We start from the raw sequence: 20,432 nt of genomic DNA, 5'->3' as shown, positions 1-20,432 counted from the left end.
ATGGAATCTGCCTTGGCATTGTGGATCACTGACTGCCGGAAGAAAAACATGCCTTTGGATGGTAACCTCATCCATGAGAAAGCACGGAAAATTGTACCAGCAGTTCGCTACAGGAGACAATGCAGAAGAACCACAACCAGGACCATCAACAGTACCGGAGCCTGAAGATTTTCAAGCCAGTAAGGGATGGTTTGATCATTTTCAGAAACGATTCAATATTAAAAGTACTTCTCTACATGGTGAGGCAGCATCTGCCAACAAAGTCGCCGCACAGAAGTACCCCCGAGGCCTTCAGGCACATCATAACGGATAATAAATACAAGCCTGAACAAGTTTTCAACATGAATGAGACTGGCTTGTTCTAGAAGAAGATGCCGTCCAGAACTTACATAATGAAGGATGAAGCTAAAGCTCCAAGGTTTAAGGCACAAAAGGACAGAGTGACACTCATTATCTGCGGCAATGCTGCTGGTTACATGATGAAACCAGGCCTCATCTACAAGTCAGCGAACCCTAGGGCCCTCAAAAACAAAAATAAAAACCTGCTGCCTACTGAATGCACAACCCTAAGGCCTGGATTACCAAACTCCTAGCTTCAAACTGGTTTCACCAATATTTCATCCCGCAAACCAAGGAATACCTCCACAACTTGGGCATGGACTTCAAGGTGTTGCTCATTATGGATAATGCTGGCAGCCACAATTTGGATCTGTATTACGAGGGAGTACAGATTGCATTCCTGCCTGCCAACATCACCTCCTTCATCCAACCTATGGACCAAGGCGTGATCCGTGCCTTTAAGGCTCTTTATAACCGTAATTCTCTCCAACACCTTGTGAATGCAATGGACACGAATGAGAACTTTACATTAAAGGGTTAGGCGTAACTTTACTATCGTAACGTGCCTTTCAGTCATCCAAACTGCTCTTAAGGAGATGAAAAAGGAAACCCTCTATGAATGCTGAAAGAAGCTGTGACCGGAGTGTGTCCATGACTACAAGGGCTTCTCACCTGAAGAATAAAGCTGTGACAAGGCTGTGAGACTGGCAAAGATATTTTGGTAGCGAAGGTTTTGAAGACATCACTCAAGATGAGGTCAACAACCTCGTTGATGCGCACTCTGAACCCCTGATGGATGGGGATTTGTTGGAGTTAACGAAGTCTGCCAGTGAAGAGGAGAGGGAAGAGACAGATCTAGAGCAAGAGGAGGATAAGCAGGGCCTAACATTTGAACATCTGTCCCAGACAATGAAAACAGAAGAAGGAGTTACAAGGGATGATTGAAGCATGGGATCCCCATATGGTTCGGGCTCTCAAAGTTAATAATGGCATTGATGCCGCCATTCAGAAATATAAAACCGTCCTCACCACCATGAAGAAACGACAGCAACGTCCCGCCCGAGGAGCTGTAAAATCCCCTGCTTTCATTATTGGTGAGTACCCATACATTTTACTTTTTTTTTTTTTACCACATCCAAAATTCACAGGTGTTGTTGGAAGGTAACCCCCTGCAAATTTTGGGGAATACTGTATTTGATTTGTTATGTCATATTGGAAGTGCTTCACCAGTATTCAATTTTGTTTTTCTCCAAACCTAGATATTACCGTGTAAAAAGTAATCAGTGACCACTGACATTACTGCACAGACTATGTACAGCACAGTGATAAGCAGAGGAACCCTGCACCCCCACCCTCTACAGGCTGCCTGCTGAAGACTATGGGGGGAGGGTGTGCACAAAGAGAATGAGCAGCGGTGACTGGTGAGATGGCTTCTATCAAGTACAAGATCAGTTTTGTGATTTTCTTCTCTGGCAATGTGTTCTGGATGGTCAAATCCACTATATACCTCTAAAACAGCATCTTCTGTCAGAATATCAAGATGCAGTTTTCTAAATTCAGAGATTATCTTAAATGACTTAGTTGCAAGGTGTTAACATAAAAAAATATGTTTTCCAACTGTAGTATGATGGAGATTTTGTACTGATACACCCCAATTGAAGATTAGGAATACCTTTAATTTCTTGACTGGCGGACTTGTGGAATTTTTTATATTCCTTGTTTAAAGGACACATGCAGATACATATCTACTGCCATTAGACAGTGAGAGCAGATTTCGGAATTTAAAAATGCTTTCCTTTTCTAATTACCTGTGTCAGACAAAATGTGTTAAATTATCAGATCTCAGATTAACCATTATTTCTGTATTATTCCCAGGAATACAGAAGTAGAAACCATATTCTTCTTGAAACTTTTGTAATTGTGTTTTCCAATAGCTCTGTCAGAGGTTCTGTTATAATGGATGCTTTCTTGCATTCTTGAAAAAGAGCGATCACAGAGAATACTACCGGGAGGGAAAGAGACAATTCTAACTTGTATCCAAACTAGATTATCTCTAAAGGTTAATTTGCACACATCCAACTCAACTGGAAAAAGGCGGCCCTCACAGACTGGGGTTTAGGATAAAAAAAACCCAAAAAAACCCTTAAAATTATATATCAATATACACCGCTCAAACAAAATTAAAGGAACACTTTGAAAGCACATCAGATCTCAATGGGGGAAAATATCATGCTGGATATCTATACTGATATGGACTGGGTAATGTGTTAAGAACATAAAGGATGCCCTATCGTTTGAGGGAAATGAAAAAAAAAGGATCAACCTACAGAAGACTGAATTCAAAGACACACCGAAAAACAAAGTGAAAAATGATGCAGCAGCCTAGTCCATTTTGCTGAAATTTCATTGCAGCAACTCAAAATGGTACTCAGTAGTTTGTATGGCCCCCCACGTGCTTGTATGCATGCCTGACAACGTCAGGACATGTTCCTAATCAGACAACGGATGGTGTCCTGGGGTATTTCCTTCCAGATCTGGACCAGGGCATCACTGTCACCTAGCTCCTGGACAATTTGGGGCGCAACCTGGCGGAATCAGATCAGCCAAAACCTGATATCCCAGAGGTGTTCTATTGGATTTAGGCCAGGCGAATGTAGGGGCCATTCAATGGTATCAATTCTTTCATCCTCCAGGAACTGCCTGCACACTCTTACCACATGAGACCAGGCATTGTAGTGCACCAGGAGGAACCCAGTACCCACTGCACCAGCGAAGGAGCCGGCAATGGGTCCAAGGATTCCATCCTGATACCGAATGGCAATCAAGGTGCCATTGTCTAGCCTATAGAGGTTTGTGCATCCCTCTATGGATATACCTCCCCAGACCATCACTGACCCATCATAAAATGGTCATGCTGACCATCCTTCCAGAAGTACATCTGTGAGGTCAGGCAAGAAGGCCTGGCTCGCAGTCTCTGCTCCAATTCATCCCAAAGGTGTTCTATCAGGTTGAAGCCTGGACTCTGTGCAGGACAGTCAGGTTCCTACACCCCAAACTCACTCATCCATGTCTTTATGGATCTTGCTTTGTGCAGTCATGTTGGAACAGGAAGGGGCCATCCCCAAACTCTTCCCACAAAGTTGGGAGCATGAAATTGTCCAAAATGTCTTGGTATGCTGACGCCTTAAAAGTTTCTTCACTAGAACTAAGGGGCCAAGCCCAACCCCTGAAAAACAGCCTCACACCATAATCCCCCCCAGAACCGCCAAACCCAGACACATCCATTGGATTGCCAGACCGAGAAGCGTGATTCGTCACTCCAGAGAACACGTTTCCACTGCTTTGCACCACTGCATCCGATGTTTTGCATTTAACTTTGTGATGTAAGGCTTGGATGCAGCTGCTCGGCCATGGAAACCCATTTCATGAAGCTCTCTACGCAATGTTCTTGTGCTAATCTGAAGACCACACGAAGGTTGGAGGTCTTTAGCTATTGACTCTGCGGACAGTTGGGGACTTCTGCACACTGTGCACATCAGCATGCGCTGACCCAGCTCTGCCATTTTACGTGGCCTACCACTTCGTGGCTGAGTTGCTGTTCCCAGTTCCTTCCACTTTGTTATAATACCACTAACTGTTGATCGTGAAATTTTTAGTAACAAGAAAATTTCAGGGATAGACTTATTGCACAGGTGGCAATCTATCACGGTACCACGCTTGAATTCACCAAGCTCCTGAGAGTGACCCATTCTTTCACAAATGTTTATAGAAGCAGTCTGCATGCTTAGGTGCTTGATTTTATACTATAGAAATAATAAAGGTGCAGCGCTGAGAATAGGAGTAATATCATGCAAATGTCAGCAGAAAATGAGATTATATATATATATATATATATATATATATATATATATATATATATATATATAGTGCAAATTTTGTTATATGGAGCACAATGTGGAATGTATAATTGTTAATGATCACAATTCAAAATAATATCCAGATCCCAAGGAATGTGACATAAGGATCTTGCAAGATTGTGTGCATCTATATATATTTCTATCTGGATTTTTTCTACATACTTACCTGTAAATCCATTTCTTGGATTACATCACGGAACACAGAGCAGGCTACTCATGACTATGTGGGTTTTATGCCACCTATAGGTGAATGAACACTGGCCGACCAGAAAGAAAGTTCTCCTCTATATAACCCCTCCTACAGTACTTCAGTTTTTGTAGCACGCAATGAAATTCCAGAAAGAAAAAAATCCAGTTTTCTTTAGCATACATCACGGGACACAGAGCCTGATTGCGGATTGCCCAAGATGCCCCCATACTCCTGGTGTGTGCCTTCACCCGAAAGGGTGGGACCTTACCTTTCAAACCATAGACTTGAATAATCAATTGGCGGATCCAATGTGAAATAGTCACCTTGGATGCCACCTGCCACTTCCTAGGCCCTTCTGGCAGCATGAACAGAGCATCTGACCTCTTGACCTGTGCCATCACCTTCAAGAAGACCCTTACTGCATGTACCACATTCAAAGTATGCAGAGATCTTTCTCCTGCTGACTGAGGCCTAGGAAAGAATAGAGGCAGAACGATGTCCTGATTGAGATGAAAACTAGAAACCACCTATGGTTAATAAAAAAAAAAAAAAAAAAAAAAAAAAGGGTTGGTTGAGGTCGCAACACTACCTTAGGCTCCGACACCCTTCTTGCAAAAGTGATTGCCACTAGAAACAAAACCTTACAAGTCAACAGGACCTGTGGAATCTCTAATAGGTTCAAACGGTGGTTTTTGCAAAACCTCCAAAACCAAGTTCAGGTCCCAAGGACACAAAGGTAACCTGACATGAGCAGCATTACGCATTACTCCCTGTAAAAAAAAAAAAAAAAAAAAAAAAAAAGGCGAGACACAATTGGCTTGCTACTGCTTTAGCTAACTGCAGTGAACTTGCATGGCGATTTTCTTCAATCCTTCTCATCAGAAGATGCTCCGGTCGAGGTGTTAACCTTCGTGGATGGCCTGGACGTCTTTGTGAGATGGTTGCTGCTCCATCTTTGGTAATTTTTGTATCACTTTTGCTACAGAATTCTGAATGATAAGTACAGCTTTGCTGATCTTGTAGCCTTCACTTTTCTTGTATAAAAAAATTATTCTCTTTCTCTGGCCTTGTGACATTTCTCTTCCATGTGGTGCCATTGCTGACAGCATGAAATGGGAAGGGGTTTTATTTGTTAAGTAATGCTCTTTTATAATCAACTGTCTGCTGGACACCTGTTTAACTACTTGCCGACCGCAGATAGCTGAATGACGGCTGCACTGCGGCCGGCCAGTTCTGGGTGGGCGTCATATGACGTCCTCCCAGAACGCGCTCTCCTGTGCGCCCCTGGGGGCGCACACCCAGCGATCTCCGTGATCGATATGTCCTACGGACACAGCTGATCACATGATGTGGTAAAAGGCCAGTCACAGCGGCCTTTTACCACGTGATCAGCCATGTCCAATGACACGCTGATCACCAGGAAATGCAATTGCTGGTTCTCGGCTGCACTTTCCTCACGCTGTCAGATCGTGAGGAAAGTACTGCCGAGAACCGGCAGTTGTTAGAGCAGGGATCGGCACCGATCATCAGGGCACTGATGATCGGTGCCCAGCAGTGCCACCCACAAGTTCCGCCCACCTGTGCCCAGCAGTGCGCCCACTAGCTCTGCCCACCTGTGCCCAGCAGTGCATCCACCTGTGCCCAGCAGTGCACCCATCTGTGCCACCCAGCAGTGTCACACAAGTGTGCCCAGAAGTGCCACCCACCTGTGCCCACCAGTGCCACCCGCCTGTGCCCACCAGTGCTGCCAGTCAGTGGCACCAGTCAGTGCCCAGCGGTTGTGCCAGTCAGTGCCCAGCGGTGCCGCCAGTCAGTGCCCCCTATCAGTGCTATCAGTACCCATCATCAGTGTGGCCTATCAGTGCCGTCTATCCGTGACACCTCATTAGTGCTGCTGCCTATCAGTGCCGCCTATCCGTACCACCTCATTAGTGCTGCCTATCCGTGCCCTTCAGTGCCGCCTATCAGTGCCGCCTCATCAACGCACATCAGTGAAGGAGAAAAATTACCTGTTTGAAAAATTTTATAATAGAAAACATTTTTTGTCAAATTTTTTTCAATTTTATTTGTTTATAGTGCAAAAAGTAAAGTGCCCAGTGGCGATTAAATACCACCTAAAGAAAGCTCTATTTGTGAGAAAAAAAAATGATAAAAATTTCACATGGGTACAATCTTGCATGACAGTGCGACAGCGCTGAAAACTGAAAATTGGCCTAGTAAAGAAGGGGGTATAAGTGCCCGGTAGGCAAGTGGTTAATAAATTATCAGACTCAACTGTAGTTAAAATGCTTGTTAATTAGGATTTTATCTAAAATTTAGCTTTGCTAAGACTTTTAATGCGGTGTATCTGTTTTTGCAACATGGTCTTGAAATTATTTGTTAGGGAAAATACTTTGTGTGTGCAAATTAACAAATCTTGTTTGCAATCAATAGCCCGCATTTATGGGAGTGCCCCATAGAAAATGTTGAATCTGAAACAAAAGGAAAGGTTTTGTGACAAATCTGTTGGGGTGTACTTTATGACACACACACACCACTTTATTAGTTACACCTTGCTAGTGCCAAGAAAATCTCCCCCCCCCCCCCAACATTACACCACCACCAGCCTGAACCGTTGATACAAAGAAGGGTGGATCAATGCTCTCATGTTTATGCCAAATTCTGAACCTACTAACTGAATGTTGCAGCAACCTATCTGCCCATCCTCTTCTGACCTCAAGGAATTTTCATCCACATAACTGCCACTCACTGGATATTTTCTCTTTTTTGGACCATTCTCTGTAAAACCCACAGACAGTTGTGCGTGAAAATCCCAGTAGATCAGCAGTTTTGGAATTAGTCAGACCAACCAGTTTGGCACCAACAGCCATACCACACTCAAAGTCACTTAAATTCCCTTTCTTCCCCATTCTGATGGGGAAGAAAGGGAATGTCTACATGCCTAAATGCATTAAGTTGCTGTCATGTGATTGGCTGATAAGCAATTTGTGTTACCAAGCAATTGAATAGATGTACCTAATAAAGTGGCAGGTGTGTATATGCGCATGCACACACACTCACTCACTCACAAACTTAGGCTAGAATTGTGCTCGAAAATCACTACACTTCCATAAACTATTACAATTATATTTTACTTACATCCTTCCAACACCTTCATACATCAGTGTTGCATCTGGCAAGCTCTTAATTTCTATACTGGTAAGTTGGGCGTGCTTCTTTGATCTTGTCAGCTGCTCTATCTGGAGATCTGCAAATTTTACCTTTTGCTGCGTATCAATCACCTTGGCCTGAAGTTCTGTAAAGGCCTGTAAGAAAAAAAAAAATTATAAATAAAATATGGAAATAAAGTCCTACAAAAAAAATAAAATAAAAAAAAAAAAAAAATTGCAGTTGCAATTTAATCAGGAATACTGAAATAATGAGATTTATGCAATTACCATAAAATCCATTTCAGAATCCACTGAGGGACACAAGATTTCATTCAACAATCATGGCATATAGTGGTTATAACTCCTCCTTTAGCACAAATTCCTGAGTAGTAAGCAAGTAGTTCAAAACAACTTCCCCCCTCCCCCACCAGGGGAGGGCACCCCAAATAAAAAAAAAAAAAAATAAAAATGCATATAGCCTAGGGGAAGAAAAAAAATAAGTTTATACACCGTGTTCCAAATTATTATGCAAATGATATTTTTCTCATTCACCTAAATAATTGATGTAAATAACAGTCAGCATAATTCTCATGTTATCAACTATTAAGAGTACAATTCACATTTTATTGAACAAACCTCCTAATGATAACAGTATTTTTTTTTTTTAAACATAAAAAAACTTAAGAGTGCACTGTTCCAAATTATTACGCACAGTAAGTTTCAAAACACTTTATAGGTTGTAAAGAACTGGAAATTGTCATTTGTTGTGTTTGCAGCATATTTACTGAAATCAAAAGCTATTTCAATCAAACTTTTAACAACATTTTAACTTTTTAAACAGTTGAACAGGTCACATTACATTGTACCATAGGACCCCTTATTTGATAGCAGCTTCACAAGTCTTGCATCCATTGAACTTGTGAGTTTTTGGACAGTTTCTGCTTGAATTTGCAAGATGTCAGAATAGCCTCCCAGAGCTGCTGTTTGGATGTAAACTGCCTCCCACCCTCATAGATCTTTTGCTTGAGGATGCTCCAAAGGTTCTCAATAGGATTGAGGTCAGGGGAGGATGGAGACCACATCATGACTGTCTCTACTTTTATCCCCATAACAACCATTGATGCAGAGGTATTCTTTGCAGCATGAGACGGTGCATTGTCATGCATGAAGATGATTTTATTACGGAAAGCATAGTTCTTCCTTCTATACCAGGGAAGAAAGTGGTCAGTCATAAACTCCACATACTTTGCAGAGGTCATCTTTACACCTTCGGGGACCCTAAAGGGGCCGACCAGCTCTGTTCCCATGATTCCGGCCCAAGACATGACTCCACCACCGCCTTGCTGACGTCACAGCCTTGTTGGAACAGGGTGGCCGTCCACCAACTATCCACTACTCTATCCATCTGGACCATCTAGGGTTGCGTGGCACTCATCGGTGAACAGGACTGTTTGAAAATTAGTCTTCATGTATTTTTCTGCCCAATGCAGCCGTTTCTGCTTGTGAGCATTGGTTATTGGTGGCCGAATAGAAGGTTTATGCACAGTTGCAAGACTCTGGAGGACTCTACACCTTGATGTCCGTGGGACTCCAGAGGCACCAGCAGCTTCAAATATCTGTGTGCTACTATGTAATGGTATTTTAGCAGCTGCTCTCTTGATCAGATGCATGGATCTGGCAGAAATCTTCCTCAATGTGCCTTTATCTGCACGAACCCATCTGTGCTCTGAATCAGCCACAAATCTCTTAATAGTGCGATGATCACGCTTAAGTTTTTGTGAAATACCTAATGTTTTCATGCCTTGTCCAAGGCATTGAACTATTTCACTCTTTTCGGCAGCAGAGAGATCCTTTTTCTTCCCCATATTGCTTGAAAATGGTGTTCTGCTTAATAATGTGGAACACCCTCCTTTAGTAGTTTTTCCTTAAATTGGGCTCACTGGCCAATCTAATTATCACAGGTGTCCGAGATTGTTTTCAGTGATCAAAAGAGCCCTGACACAATGCCATCCATGAGTTACACTGAAAAACAAAAATATTTAATCTTTGTGACACTTAAATGCTTGAGGTGATTGTAGCCGTATTAGTGCATTTGCGACAGAAACAATTGAGTACTGTCCGTGATACTTTTTTTATTTGCACTAACATACAATTTTGAGGACAAGCTTTCGGGGTATGTCCCCTTCTTCAAGGTCTAAGCAGTACTATTAAAAATCACAAAGTTTAAGCAGAATGTTAGAATGGATTGAGAGAAAAAAAAAAAAAAAAAAAAAAAAAAAAAGGGCTACAGATAAGATACATCAAAAGTGAGGGGGGGAGGGGGGATACAACACTCACACAGAGGGGGTCAAGTTTTAGCTAATAGATAGTCATAAAGCTGTCGGATAGTGGTTGAGGAATCCCATGTCCAAATTAAGACCGTTATCTTTAGTGTCAAATAGAATTATCATTCTTAGTTCAAATGTTTTTCTTTCCTGGATGGATTTAAATTTTCCTTTCAGAACTAAAATATTGAGGTCTTCCATATTGTGGCCTGGTTGTGAGAAATGGTGTCCTACAGGTGTGCAGAGGTCATCTTCTTTATGTTCCTTGATGGTATGTCTGTGTAAATTCATCCGTGTTTGCAACCTCTGTCCTGTTTCACCAACATAAGATCCTTTGCTGCATTTTCTGCACTGGATAAGGTATACAACATTACTGGAGGTGCAGCTGTATGATCCGGAGATATTGAAGATCCCTTTTGAGTGTCTGACACTTTTTGATGGATTGATTTGGTTGCACAGCTTGCAGCGTTTCTTATTGCAGGGTTTGCTTCCATTATTTGTGGCATCATAATCAGAAGGAAGTTTCCTACTGATTAGTTTATTTCTGAGGTTGGGGGGTTGTCTGAAAGCCAGTATTGGGGGTTGCTGGAATATTTCTTTCAGAGTTCCATCCTCTGTTATGATGGGTTGTAAATCTTTGATTATTTTTCTTATCCCTTCTAGTGCCGGGTTGTATGTGGTTACTAGAGGTACACGGTTGTTTGTTTTTTTCTCTTTGTACTGAAGCAGATTTTCCCTTCGGGTTCTCAAGGCTATGTTTATGCTGGTGTTGATAGTTTTGTCCTTGTAACCTTTCTTATGGAAGGCGTCTGCTAGTGTCCCAAGATGTTTATCTCTGTCTCTTGGGTCAGAACATACTCGGTGGTATCTGATGGCCTGACTGTGTATGATGGCACGTTTGGTGTGTTGGGGGTGGAAGCTAGAACTGTGGAGGTAGTTGCATCTGTCAGTGGGTTTCCTGTATATTGAGGTGTGAAGCGTATCATCCCTGATGTATACTGTGGTGTCTAGGAAGTTGACCTGTGTGTTTGAGTATTCCATTTTTAGTTTGATTGATGGATGAAAAGTGTTCATCAATGAGTAAAATTGTTTTAGATTTTCTTCACCTTCCGTCCATATGATGAAAATATCATCAATATAGCGAAAGTATCTGTATGGTTTTTGTTCCATGCTGTTCAGGAATTGTTCCTCCATGTCAGCCATAAATAAATTTGCATATTGGGGTGCCATTTTACTTCCCATCGCAGTGCCCATACATTGAAGATAGATGTCCTTATTGAAAGCAAAGTAGTTGTGTGTAAGTATGAATTCAATGAGCTGTGTAACATCCTCAGCAGTGTATTTGTTGTTTGGTGAGGATGATAAGGATCTGTGACATGCAGCTAATCCATCCTTGTGAGGGATATTACTATACAAGGATACTACATCCATAGTCACTAGAAGTGTATTAGATGGTAATTGCTGGATGTTGTTGATCTTGTTCAGAAAGTCAGTTGTGTCTTGCAGGAAACTAGCAGTATTCATGACTAACGGTTTTAAATTTTTTTCTACAAAGCCTGAGATTTGTTCGGTGAGTGTATTCATACCTGTTATGATGGGTCTGCCTGGATTTCCTGGCTTGTGGACTTTGGGCAGCATGTAGAAGTCCCCGATTTCTGGATGATCCGGAATCGCATTTATAAGTTCTGAATGTAGGTGGGCTGGAAGTGTTTTAATGAGACCTTAATTTATGTGTGTTTTAATGTGTTTAATGTGTTTAATGTGTTTTAATTTATGGAAGTGTTTTAATGAGACCTAAAGAAGATGACCTCTGCACACCTGTAGGACACCATTTCTCACAACCAGGCCACAATATGGAAGACCTCAATATTTTAGTTCTGAAAGGAAAATTTAAATCCATCCAGGAAAGAAAAACATTTGAACTAAGAATGATAATTCTATTTGACACTAAAGATAACGGTCTTAATTTGGACATGGGATTCCTCAACCACTATCCGACAGCTTTATGACTATCTATTAGCTAAAACTTGACCCCCTCTGTGTGAGTGTTGTATCCCCCCTCCCCCCCCCTCACTTTTGATGTATCTTATCTGTAGCCCTTTTTTTTTTTTTTTTCTCTCAATCCATTCTAACATGCTGCTTAAACTTTGTGATTTTTAATAGTACTGCTTAGACCTTGAAGAAGGGGACATACCCCGAAAGCTTGTCCTCAAAATTGTATGTTAGTGCAAATAAAAAAAGTATCACGGACAGTACTCAATTGTTTCTGACACTTAAATGGAATTTGCATAATAAATTTGGAACGCGGTGTAAAGGGACAGAGTATCAGTGGTTGAGACAACTGGGCTGCCAACTTTAGAAGGAACTGGATATTGGCAGACAAAAGAACCCACTGACCAACCCACATATAACCCCCCCCCCCCCCCTACTCCCAGCAGGTTTTGGTTTTGTATAAAAGCAGTAATCAAATGTATATCAAAACACAGCTGAGTAGGACTTTTTACCATTAATGAACTCTAAGAAACAGATTTTATAGTAAAATTCAAAATCCTGTTTTATTTATAGTTGACTAAGAGACACAGGATCAATAGTAATTCTGAGACAATTGGGACATCCAAAAGCAGGCCAAAAGGAAGGGTGGGCAACACAGCCCAAATGGTAACAGGTCCACATATTAAAACTGGGGACTACCTGCAGCTGAAAGAGCTGACTGAATTACCTTATGCCCAAAGCTGGCATCAGATGAGACCTCAACATCCACCTGGTAAAACTTTGAGAATGCATTAACCACTTGCCTACCGGGCACTTATGAATGACAATTGCGCGGTCATGCAGAATTTTTTTCTCACAAATAGAACTTTCTTTTGGTGGTATTTGGTGAGAAAAAAAAAAGTTTGTTTCTATTATAAAATTTTGCAAACAGGTAATTTTTCTCCTTCACGGATTGCGTTGATGAGGCTGCACTGATAGTCAGCACTGATAGGCAGCACTAATGATGGGTACTGATAGTTGGCACTGACTGGCAGCAGAGGTGGGCAGCACTGCTGGGCACCGATCATCAGTTCCGATCCCTGCTCTGAAAATTGCCGGTTCTCGGCAGTACTTTCCCCACGCTCTGACAGTGAGAGGAAAGTGCAGCCGAGAACCAGCAATTGCATTTCTCAGTGATCAGTGTGTCATTGGACACGGCTGATCTCGTGGTAAAAGGCCGCTGTGATCACGGAGATCACAGAGTGTGTGTCTCTGAGGGCACGCAGGAGAGCGCATTCTAGGAGGGGGTCATATGATGGCCTCCCAGAACTGGACGGCCGCAGTGCAGCTGTCATTCGGCTACCTGCGGTTGGCAACTAGTTAACAGAAGACAGTCTTAGGAATCTTGGAAACTGTTACCTGATGTTAAAAAGCTTAGAAGCACCTACAGACATAATATGGTGTACCCTGACTGGAATACGTTACACGTTTCCGGTTATCCTTTAGACCTTAAAGCAGAAATCCAGTCAAATCCTAGCTAAACTTAAACATGCTCCTACCCCCATTCTAAGCCCTATACTAGTCATCCTCTAGAGGAAAGATATGTATACTTACCTATTTCCTGGGCACTCTGGTGCAGTTATGTGATCGGCTTTAAGCACCAGCTTTGGGGTAGATGAGGGACCAACAACGGATGGCCCATATTAAGCATATGGGTGACGTCACCACTCAGGCATTGCAGAAATTGTCGGCAATCTCTCCTCTTCAATGAAGCCGGCCGCTATGGATATCACGTGACTGTACCTAATTGCCCAGGGAATAAGTTGGTAAGCACATCTTTTTTCTACAGCTGTGGCCAAAAGTTTTGGAAATAACACATATTAATTTTCTCATCATCTGCTGCCTCAGTGTTTTTAGATCTTTTTGTCAGATGTTACTATGGTATACTTATGAAATGCTTGTAATTATACTTCTTAAGTGTCACCCACCTCGAGGATTGACAAGTTCTCAATGGGATTAAGGCCTGGGGAGTTTCCTGGCCATGGACCCAACATTGATGTTTTGATCTCCAAACCACTTAGTGATCACTTTTGCCTTATGGCAAGGTGCTCCATCATGCTGGAAAAGGCGTTGTTGGTCACCAAACTGTTCTTGGATGGTTGGGAGAAGTTGCTCTCAGAGGATGTTTTTGTACAAATCTTTATTCATGGTTGTGTTCTTAGGCAAATTTGTGAGTGAGCCCACTCCCTTGGCTGAGAAGTAACCCCACACATGAATGGTCTCAGGATGCTTTACTGTTGGCATGACACAGGACTGATGGTAGCAATCACCTTTTCTTTTCTGGAAAAGGTGTTTTCCAGATGCCCCAAACAATCGGAAAGGGGATTCATCAGAGAAAACGTCTTTACCCCACTCCTCTGCAGTCCAATCCCTGTACATTTTGCAGAATATCAGTCTGTCCCTGATGCTATTCCTGGAGAGAGGTGGCTTCTTTGCTGCCCTTCTTAAACACCAGGCAATTCTCAAAAAGTCTTTGCGTTACTGTGTGTGCAAATGCACTCACACCTGCCTGCTGCCATTCCCGTGCAAGCTCTGCACTGGTGGTGCCCTGAGCCGGCAGCTACATAAACTTTAGGAGACAGTTCTGGCGCCTGCTGGGCTTTCTTGGGCACCCTGAACCATTCCACAACAATTGAACATCTCTTCTTGAAGTCCTTGATGATCCGATAAATGGTTTATTAAGGTGCAATCTTAACAGCAATATCCTTGCCTGTGAATCCTTTTTTGTGCAAAGCAATGATGACTGCATGTGTTCCTTTGCAGGTAATCATGGTTCGCTCTCCTTTTAAAGCTTCCAATCTGTTATTCTAACTCGGTCAGTATGACAGAGTGATCTCCAGCCTTGTCCTAGTCAACACTAACACCTGCGTTAACGAGATAATTACTAACATGAAGTCAGCTGGTCATTGTGGCAGGGCTGAAATGCAGTGGCAATGGGGGTTTTTTGGGATTAAGTTCGTTTTCACAGCAAAGAGGGATGAATTGAAATTCATCTGATCACTCTTCATAACATTCTGGAGTATATGCAAATTGCCATAAAAAAAAAAAAAAAAAAAAAAAAAAAAAACACACTGAGGAAGCAGACTTTATGAAAATTAATATGTGTGTAATTCTCAAAACTTTTGGCCATGGCTGTACATGGTATTTAGTATAGGGCTTACAGGGATGTGCAATTCCTATCACCCAAAGCCCCGGACATGCAGAGGTTTTTTTTTCCATTTAGCCCTGCTGAGAGCAAGCAGAAGGGTTTAGAGCCGACAGTCTGCTCTCTTGTAAAATCAATCAGAGTGTCCCCTGCTGCCTCCTGTCCCATCCCACCAGAGTATGAAGCACGTCTCCAAACACGTCAACACCAGGCAGGGTGCCCCCCTCCCCGGGTCCCACACGAGGTATCACCACGAATGTGAGATCAAGGGCAGGAATTCTAGCACCAGACCTCCTCTGTAAATCAAAAGTTGTAACTAGGAGTGCACAAAAATGAAAATTCTGGCGCCGAAACCGAAAATTCAGGATGCACTTGCCTGAAAACCGTAATGGACAGTTTTTAAAAAATATATTTTTCAAACGCAATTTTTGGGGGAAAAAAAAATACACTAATGATAAAGATAAATATATATATATATATATATATAACACATCATGCTTTAAAATTGCACACGCTCGTGGAATAGCATCAAACTACGGTACTTAAAAATCTCCATGGGTGACGCTTTAAAAATTTCTACAGGTTACCAGTTTAAAGTTAGAGGAGGTCTAGTGCATGGTGATACCTCACGTGTGGTTTGAACACCGTTTTTGGGCGTGGCCTACGTATGCGTTCACAGTGCATCAGGCCGGCAGTTCAGTATGGTGCCCGGAATCAAGTAGAGATCATTAGAGAAGCAGAAAGTCTTCTCCAGGCATTTCCAGAGCCATCGGCCAGGTATGTTATATACATATCGTGTTTCCCCGAAAATAAGACACTGTCTTATATTTTTTTTGGCTCAAAAAAAAAAAAACACACTAGGTCTTATTTTCAGGTAGGTCACTACCACACTAGGTCTTATTTTTCCATGAAGAAGAATACGGTACACATTTATTGTTAAATGAAAATAAAGAAAATGTATTACCTGTATACGGTACGGTAGTAGTCAACACAAACCAGACAAACTGAATCCTACAGTATCAAGAATTAACTCATTTATTCAATGACAATCATGTCATCTTCTGGAACATCATCATAACTGGCAGTGTCACCAGAGACACACCAGCATTCACCACCTTCGCTGCGTCCCATCTGCTCTGATCCTCCTGTTCTTCTACACGCATCTGCGAAAGTCTCCTCCTCTCTCCAGCTCCACATTCACCGCTCACTCCGACCTCCACTCCGCCTCCACACAGCAGTGACGTCAGGACTCCGCGTAACGTCACTGGTTGCTAGACGCCAGTCGGGGCGGCCCTAGCAACCAGTTTACGGTAAATTTTCATTCCGAGACAGAGCCTAGGGGGGCCTTAAAAAAAAAATTCTTTAATTTTTTTCTTTTAAATATAGGAGCCTGTTGAGCATTGCACCAGCGATCAGCAGATCGCTGGTGCCATGCAGAATCCAGCAGACTGTCATTGTAATCTCTCTGTCCGTACATCATACAGGCAGGCAATTCACGCTGACGGGAAGAATCAATGAACTATCAAGATGGCGGCGGAAGAGGACACACATTAGTGAGCTCCTGCGCTCCTGGCCCCAATCCGCTGCCATCCGGGCCGCAGCGGACCCTAGCGGGCCCCTACGACACTCCGGTCCCTGCCTGGTCACCAAGGAAGGCCACCGGACCTTTTCCCGGAGCTCCGGGAATCGCGGCCTACCAAGCACCCAAAGCCGCGGCCTCGATTTTTGCCGCGGCCGACCCGGACCCGCCGCTCTGTCCCCCGGCTCCCGCTGATCTGCCTGCCTCCCCAGGGCCCTCCCCATCAGCCCTGGGTCCTCGCTGACCACCAGGAACCGGCTCGACCCCCACGGTGGACTGCTGTTCCACCACCCAGCCCGCTGATCTGCCCGTCTCCCTGGAGCCCTCCCCACTGGCTCTCAGTCCACCTCAGGCCACCAGCATCCAGCTGCCACCTCGGGACACCCTGCTACCGACACCCAGCTGCCTGCACCCGGCTGCCCTGCCTGGGGGCTGCTTCGGGCTGCCTAGCACCCTGCATCAGCCGGCACCCAGGCCCAGACCAGGAACCTCTCCAGGTCTCTCGAGAATCGCGATGACGCCGCACCTCCGCCACTCCGGGTACCACGCAGCCGGGCACCTACCACCGAACAGCCCAAGCCATGTCCAATCCGGCGGAGTCAACCCTGCCACGCGGCCCTACCGCTCCCACCGACGCTGGGCCCCTAGCACCCTCAGTCGCTGGTCCACAACATCCACTTGCGCTGCTCACTTCACCCACGGATGCCGAGCCCTACTGCAACTAGCCCACTCCAACTCCAGACGTCGGTCCACACCACCTACTGCTGACGGGCCCTTCAGCGCCTCCCGATGCCGAGCCCTCAGCACCTGGCCCACAACATTTTCCTGCGCTGGCTCACTTCGCCCACGGACGCCAAGCCCTACTACAAATACCAACGCCTAACCCACTCCATCTCCAGACGTCGATCCACACCACCTCCCGACGCCGGCCTACACCACCTCCTGACGCCGGGCCCTCAACACCTCCCCGAAGCTGTGCACTCAACGCCTCCTGACGCCGGGCCCACAATGCCTCCAATCACCGCGTCCCGCGGCTCGTCCAGCCGCCGCACCATTGTGCCCACCGATGCCGTGCCACAACACCCGTGGACGCCGGCCTACAGCACCCACAGACTGCAACCAGCCAGCTGCGGCCCCAGCCGCCCACCTCTCCCTCTCCCCTCCTACGATTGGACACTGATGAACTCCGACATGGCATAATGGACTCTCCCCATCCTCACGTCCTGACTGAAACCTCCTTCCTCTCCGACCCGATCAGCATTCTGCCCACCCTAGCATGCCACCTGCACCACTCCTCGTTCTCCTCTCTTCCATCCCCAAACTTGCCTCCCTCTACCCCCCTACTCCTCCAAAACACCTCTACATCGCACCCTCACTTCTTCCCTCCCCCCTCTACGGCTCTCACCACCTCCTCCTATTACTCCACTCCCCCGCCGACCCACTAGCCACCACCAACCGACCCACGCGCTCCTGCACCTCCCATTCCCATGCCACCTGCCTCACCCTCCTCCTTCTCCTTCTCCTAACCGCCGGTGACATCTCCCCGAACCCTGGCCCTCAATCTCCCCACTCCCCCTCCCGACACCCCCCTACTCACGCCAACCACTGCAACCCCCTCAATCTCATATCTGTCCCCCTCCTCCCCACATCCACCCCTCCCCTCTTGGTTGCACTCGTGAACGCCCGTTCGGTTTGCAACAAGCTCACTGCCATCCACAACCTCTTTGTCTCCCACTCCCTCAACCTCCTAGCGGTCACCGAAACCTGGATCCAAGCCACTGACTCCACCTCCCCTGCTGCCCTCTCTTATGGAGGCCTCGTCTGGACCCATTCACCCAGACCGAGCGGACGCAGAGGCGGAGGGGTCGGTATGCTCCTACCACCGCTGAGCACCTTCCAGGTCCTCCCTAACCCCCCCTCCCTATCCTTCTCCTCCTTCGAGGCACACTGCATCCGGCTCTTCTCTCCCACCCCCCTACGGATTGCGGTAATCTATCGGCCTCCTGGTTCCGCATCCCCCTTCCTTGACGACTTTGCCACCTGGCTTCCCTTCTTCCTCTCCTCCAAGCTACCGACCATCATCCTAGGCGACTTCAATATCCCGATCAACGCCAACAGCCTGTCTACTTCCCAACTCCTCCTTCTAACCTCCTCCTTCGCGCTCACACAGCACACTGAGTCCTCCACCCACTCCAACGGAAACACCCTGGACCTCGTTTTCTCCCACCTCTGCACCCCCCACGACTTCACTAACACCCCCTTCCCCCTCTCTGACCACCACCTCCTCACATTCTCCATCTCCCCCTCCCTCAACTCCCCCCCCCCGAAGCATCTAACCATCACCCGCAACCTCCGCAATCTGAACCCGACCCATCTCCACCCAGCAGCTGACCGTCTGTATGACAGCATCCTCCCTCTGTCATGCCCTGACCTGGCCACTACTGCATACAACGACTCACTGTCAGCTGCCCTTGACTCCCTGGCACCCCTAACCACACGTAGCATTAGACCCGACCGCTTCAACCCTGGCAAAACGACCACAGGAAATGCCTCAAACGACGCAGTCGCGCGCTGGAGCGCTTAAGGCGCAAGACCAGATCCCCTCCCGCGTTCTCCCTCTATAAAGCCGCCTACACCACTTCCCTCCACGCCGCCAAGCAAGCCTATTTCATAACCCTTATCAACACCCTCTCCACCTGTCCTTGTCGGCTCTTCTCCACTTTCAAATCCCTGCTCTCAACACCCAGCACCTCACTCACCGCCCACAAGTTTGCCAATCATTTCCAAAACAAGATTGACGCAATCCGTAAGGACATTGTCAACTCACAATCCACCTCTCCACCCAGCCATCCGCCCTCCATCAACCCCTCCCTCGACCTCATAGTCGCACTACCCCCCACTATACCCAACGCCCCGCACATCACCTCCCCCAACACTACGCTCCTTCAGCCCAACTACCCCCGAGGAGGTCTCTAAGGTCTTCACTGAAGCTCGCCTCATCACCTGCCCCCTGGACCCTATCCCCTCACAGCTCCTCCAGTCACCCCCCCCTCCATCATTCGCTCCCTCACCCACATCTTCAATCTCTCCCTCTCCACCGGCACCTTCCCTCCCCTCTAAAGCACGCACACATCACCCCCATACTCAAAAAACCCTCCCTTGACCCCACTAACCTTAACAACCTTAGACCCAGCTCCTTGTTGCCCTTCACTTCCAAACTCCTTGAGCGCCTGGTCTATAATTGCCTAAGCGCCCACCTCACTGATAACCTCCTTGACCCCCTATAGTCTGGCTTCCGCCCCTTGCACTCCACCAAAACCGCCCTACTTAAAATCACCAATGACCTGCTAACCGCCAAAGCCAATGGCCACTATTCCATCCTCCTGCTCCTCGACCTCTCCGCGGCCTTCGACACTGTTGACCACCCTCTCCTCCTTATCCAAACTGCACTCCCTTGGCATGAAGGATGCTGCTCTCTCCTGGTTCACCTCCTACCTTTCCCAACGCTCCTGCAGCGTCACCTACAACACTGCCACCTCCCCCTCTCTGTCTGGGTCCCCCAAGGCTCTGTCCTCGGGCCCCTCCTCTTCTCCATCTATACCTCCTCCCTTGGCAAACTTATTCACTCCCACAGCTTCAATTACCACCTCTATGCTGACGACACCCAAATTTACCTCTCCACCCCCCACTCTGCCCGCATCGCCCACCTCCTAAACAACAGACTGGATGTCATTCCATTTCCTCAAACTTAACCTATC

At 45.8% G+C, this 20,432-nt stretch overlaps 1 protein-coding gene across 1 annotated transcript in view; it reads right to left on the bottom strand.

Annotated features, from left to right (window-relative positions):
- PFDN1 (prefoldin subunit 1) overlaps positions 1–20,432 on the bottom strand; it is an 81,029-nt gene that overhangs the window by 49,791 nt on the left and 10,806 nt on the right. The window contains exon 2 of the mRNA XM_089657035.1: positions 7,585–7,751. Within this exon, the coding sequence (XP_089513161.1) occupies positions 7,585–7,751 (167 nt within the window). The remainder of the gene's footprint in view (positions 1–7,584; positions 7,752–20,432) is intronic.

This window comes from Staurois parvus, unplaced genomic scaffold, assembly GCF_062004578.1.
Source record: "Staurois parvus isolate SC_StPar_1 unplaced genomic scaffold, SC_StPar_1.0 ptg000958l, whole genome shotgun sequence".
In the NCBI taxonomy this organism is placed as follows: Eukaryota; Metazoa; Chordata; class Amphibia; order Anura; family Ranidae; genus Staurois; species Staurois parvus.
The sequence above is the reverse complement of the archived record's forward strand: the minus strand, read 5'-3'. Positions and strand labels throughout refer to the sequence as shown.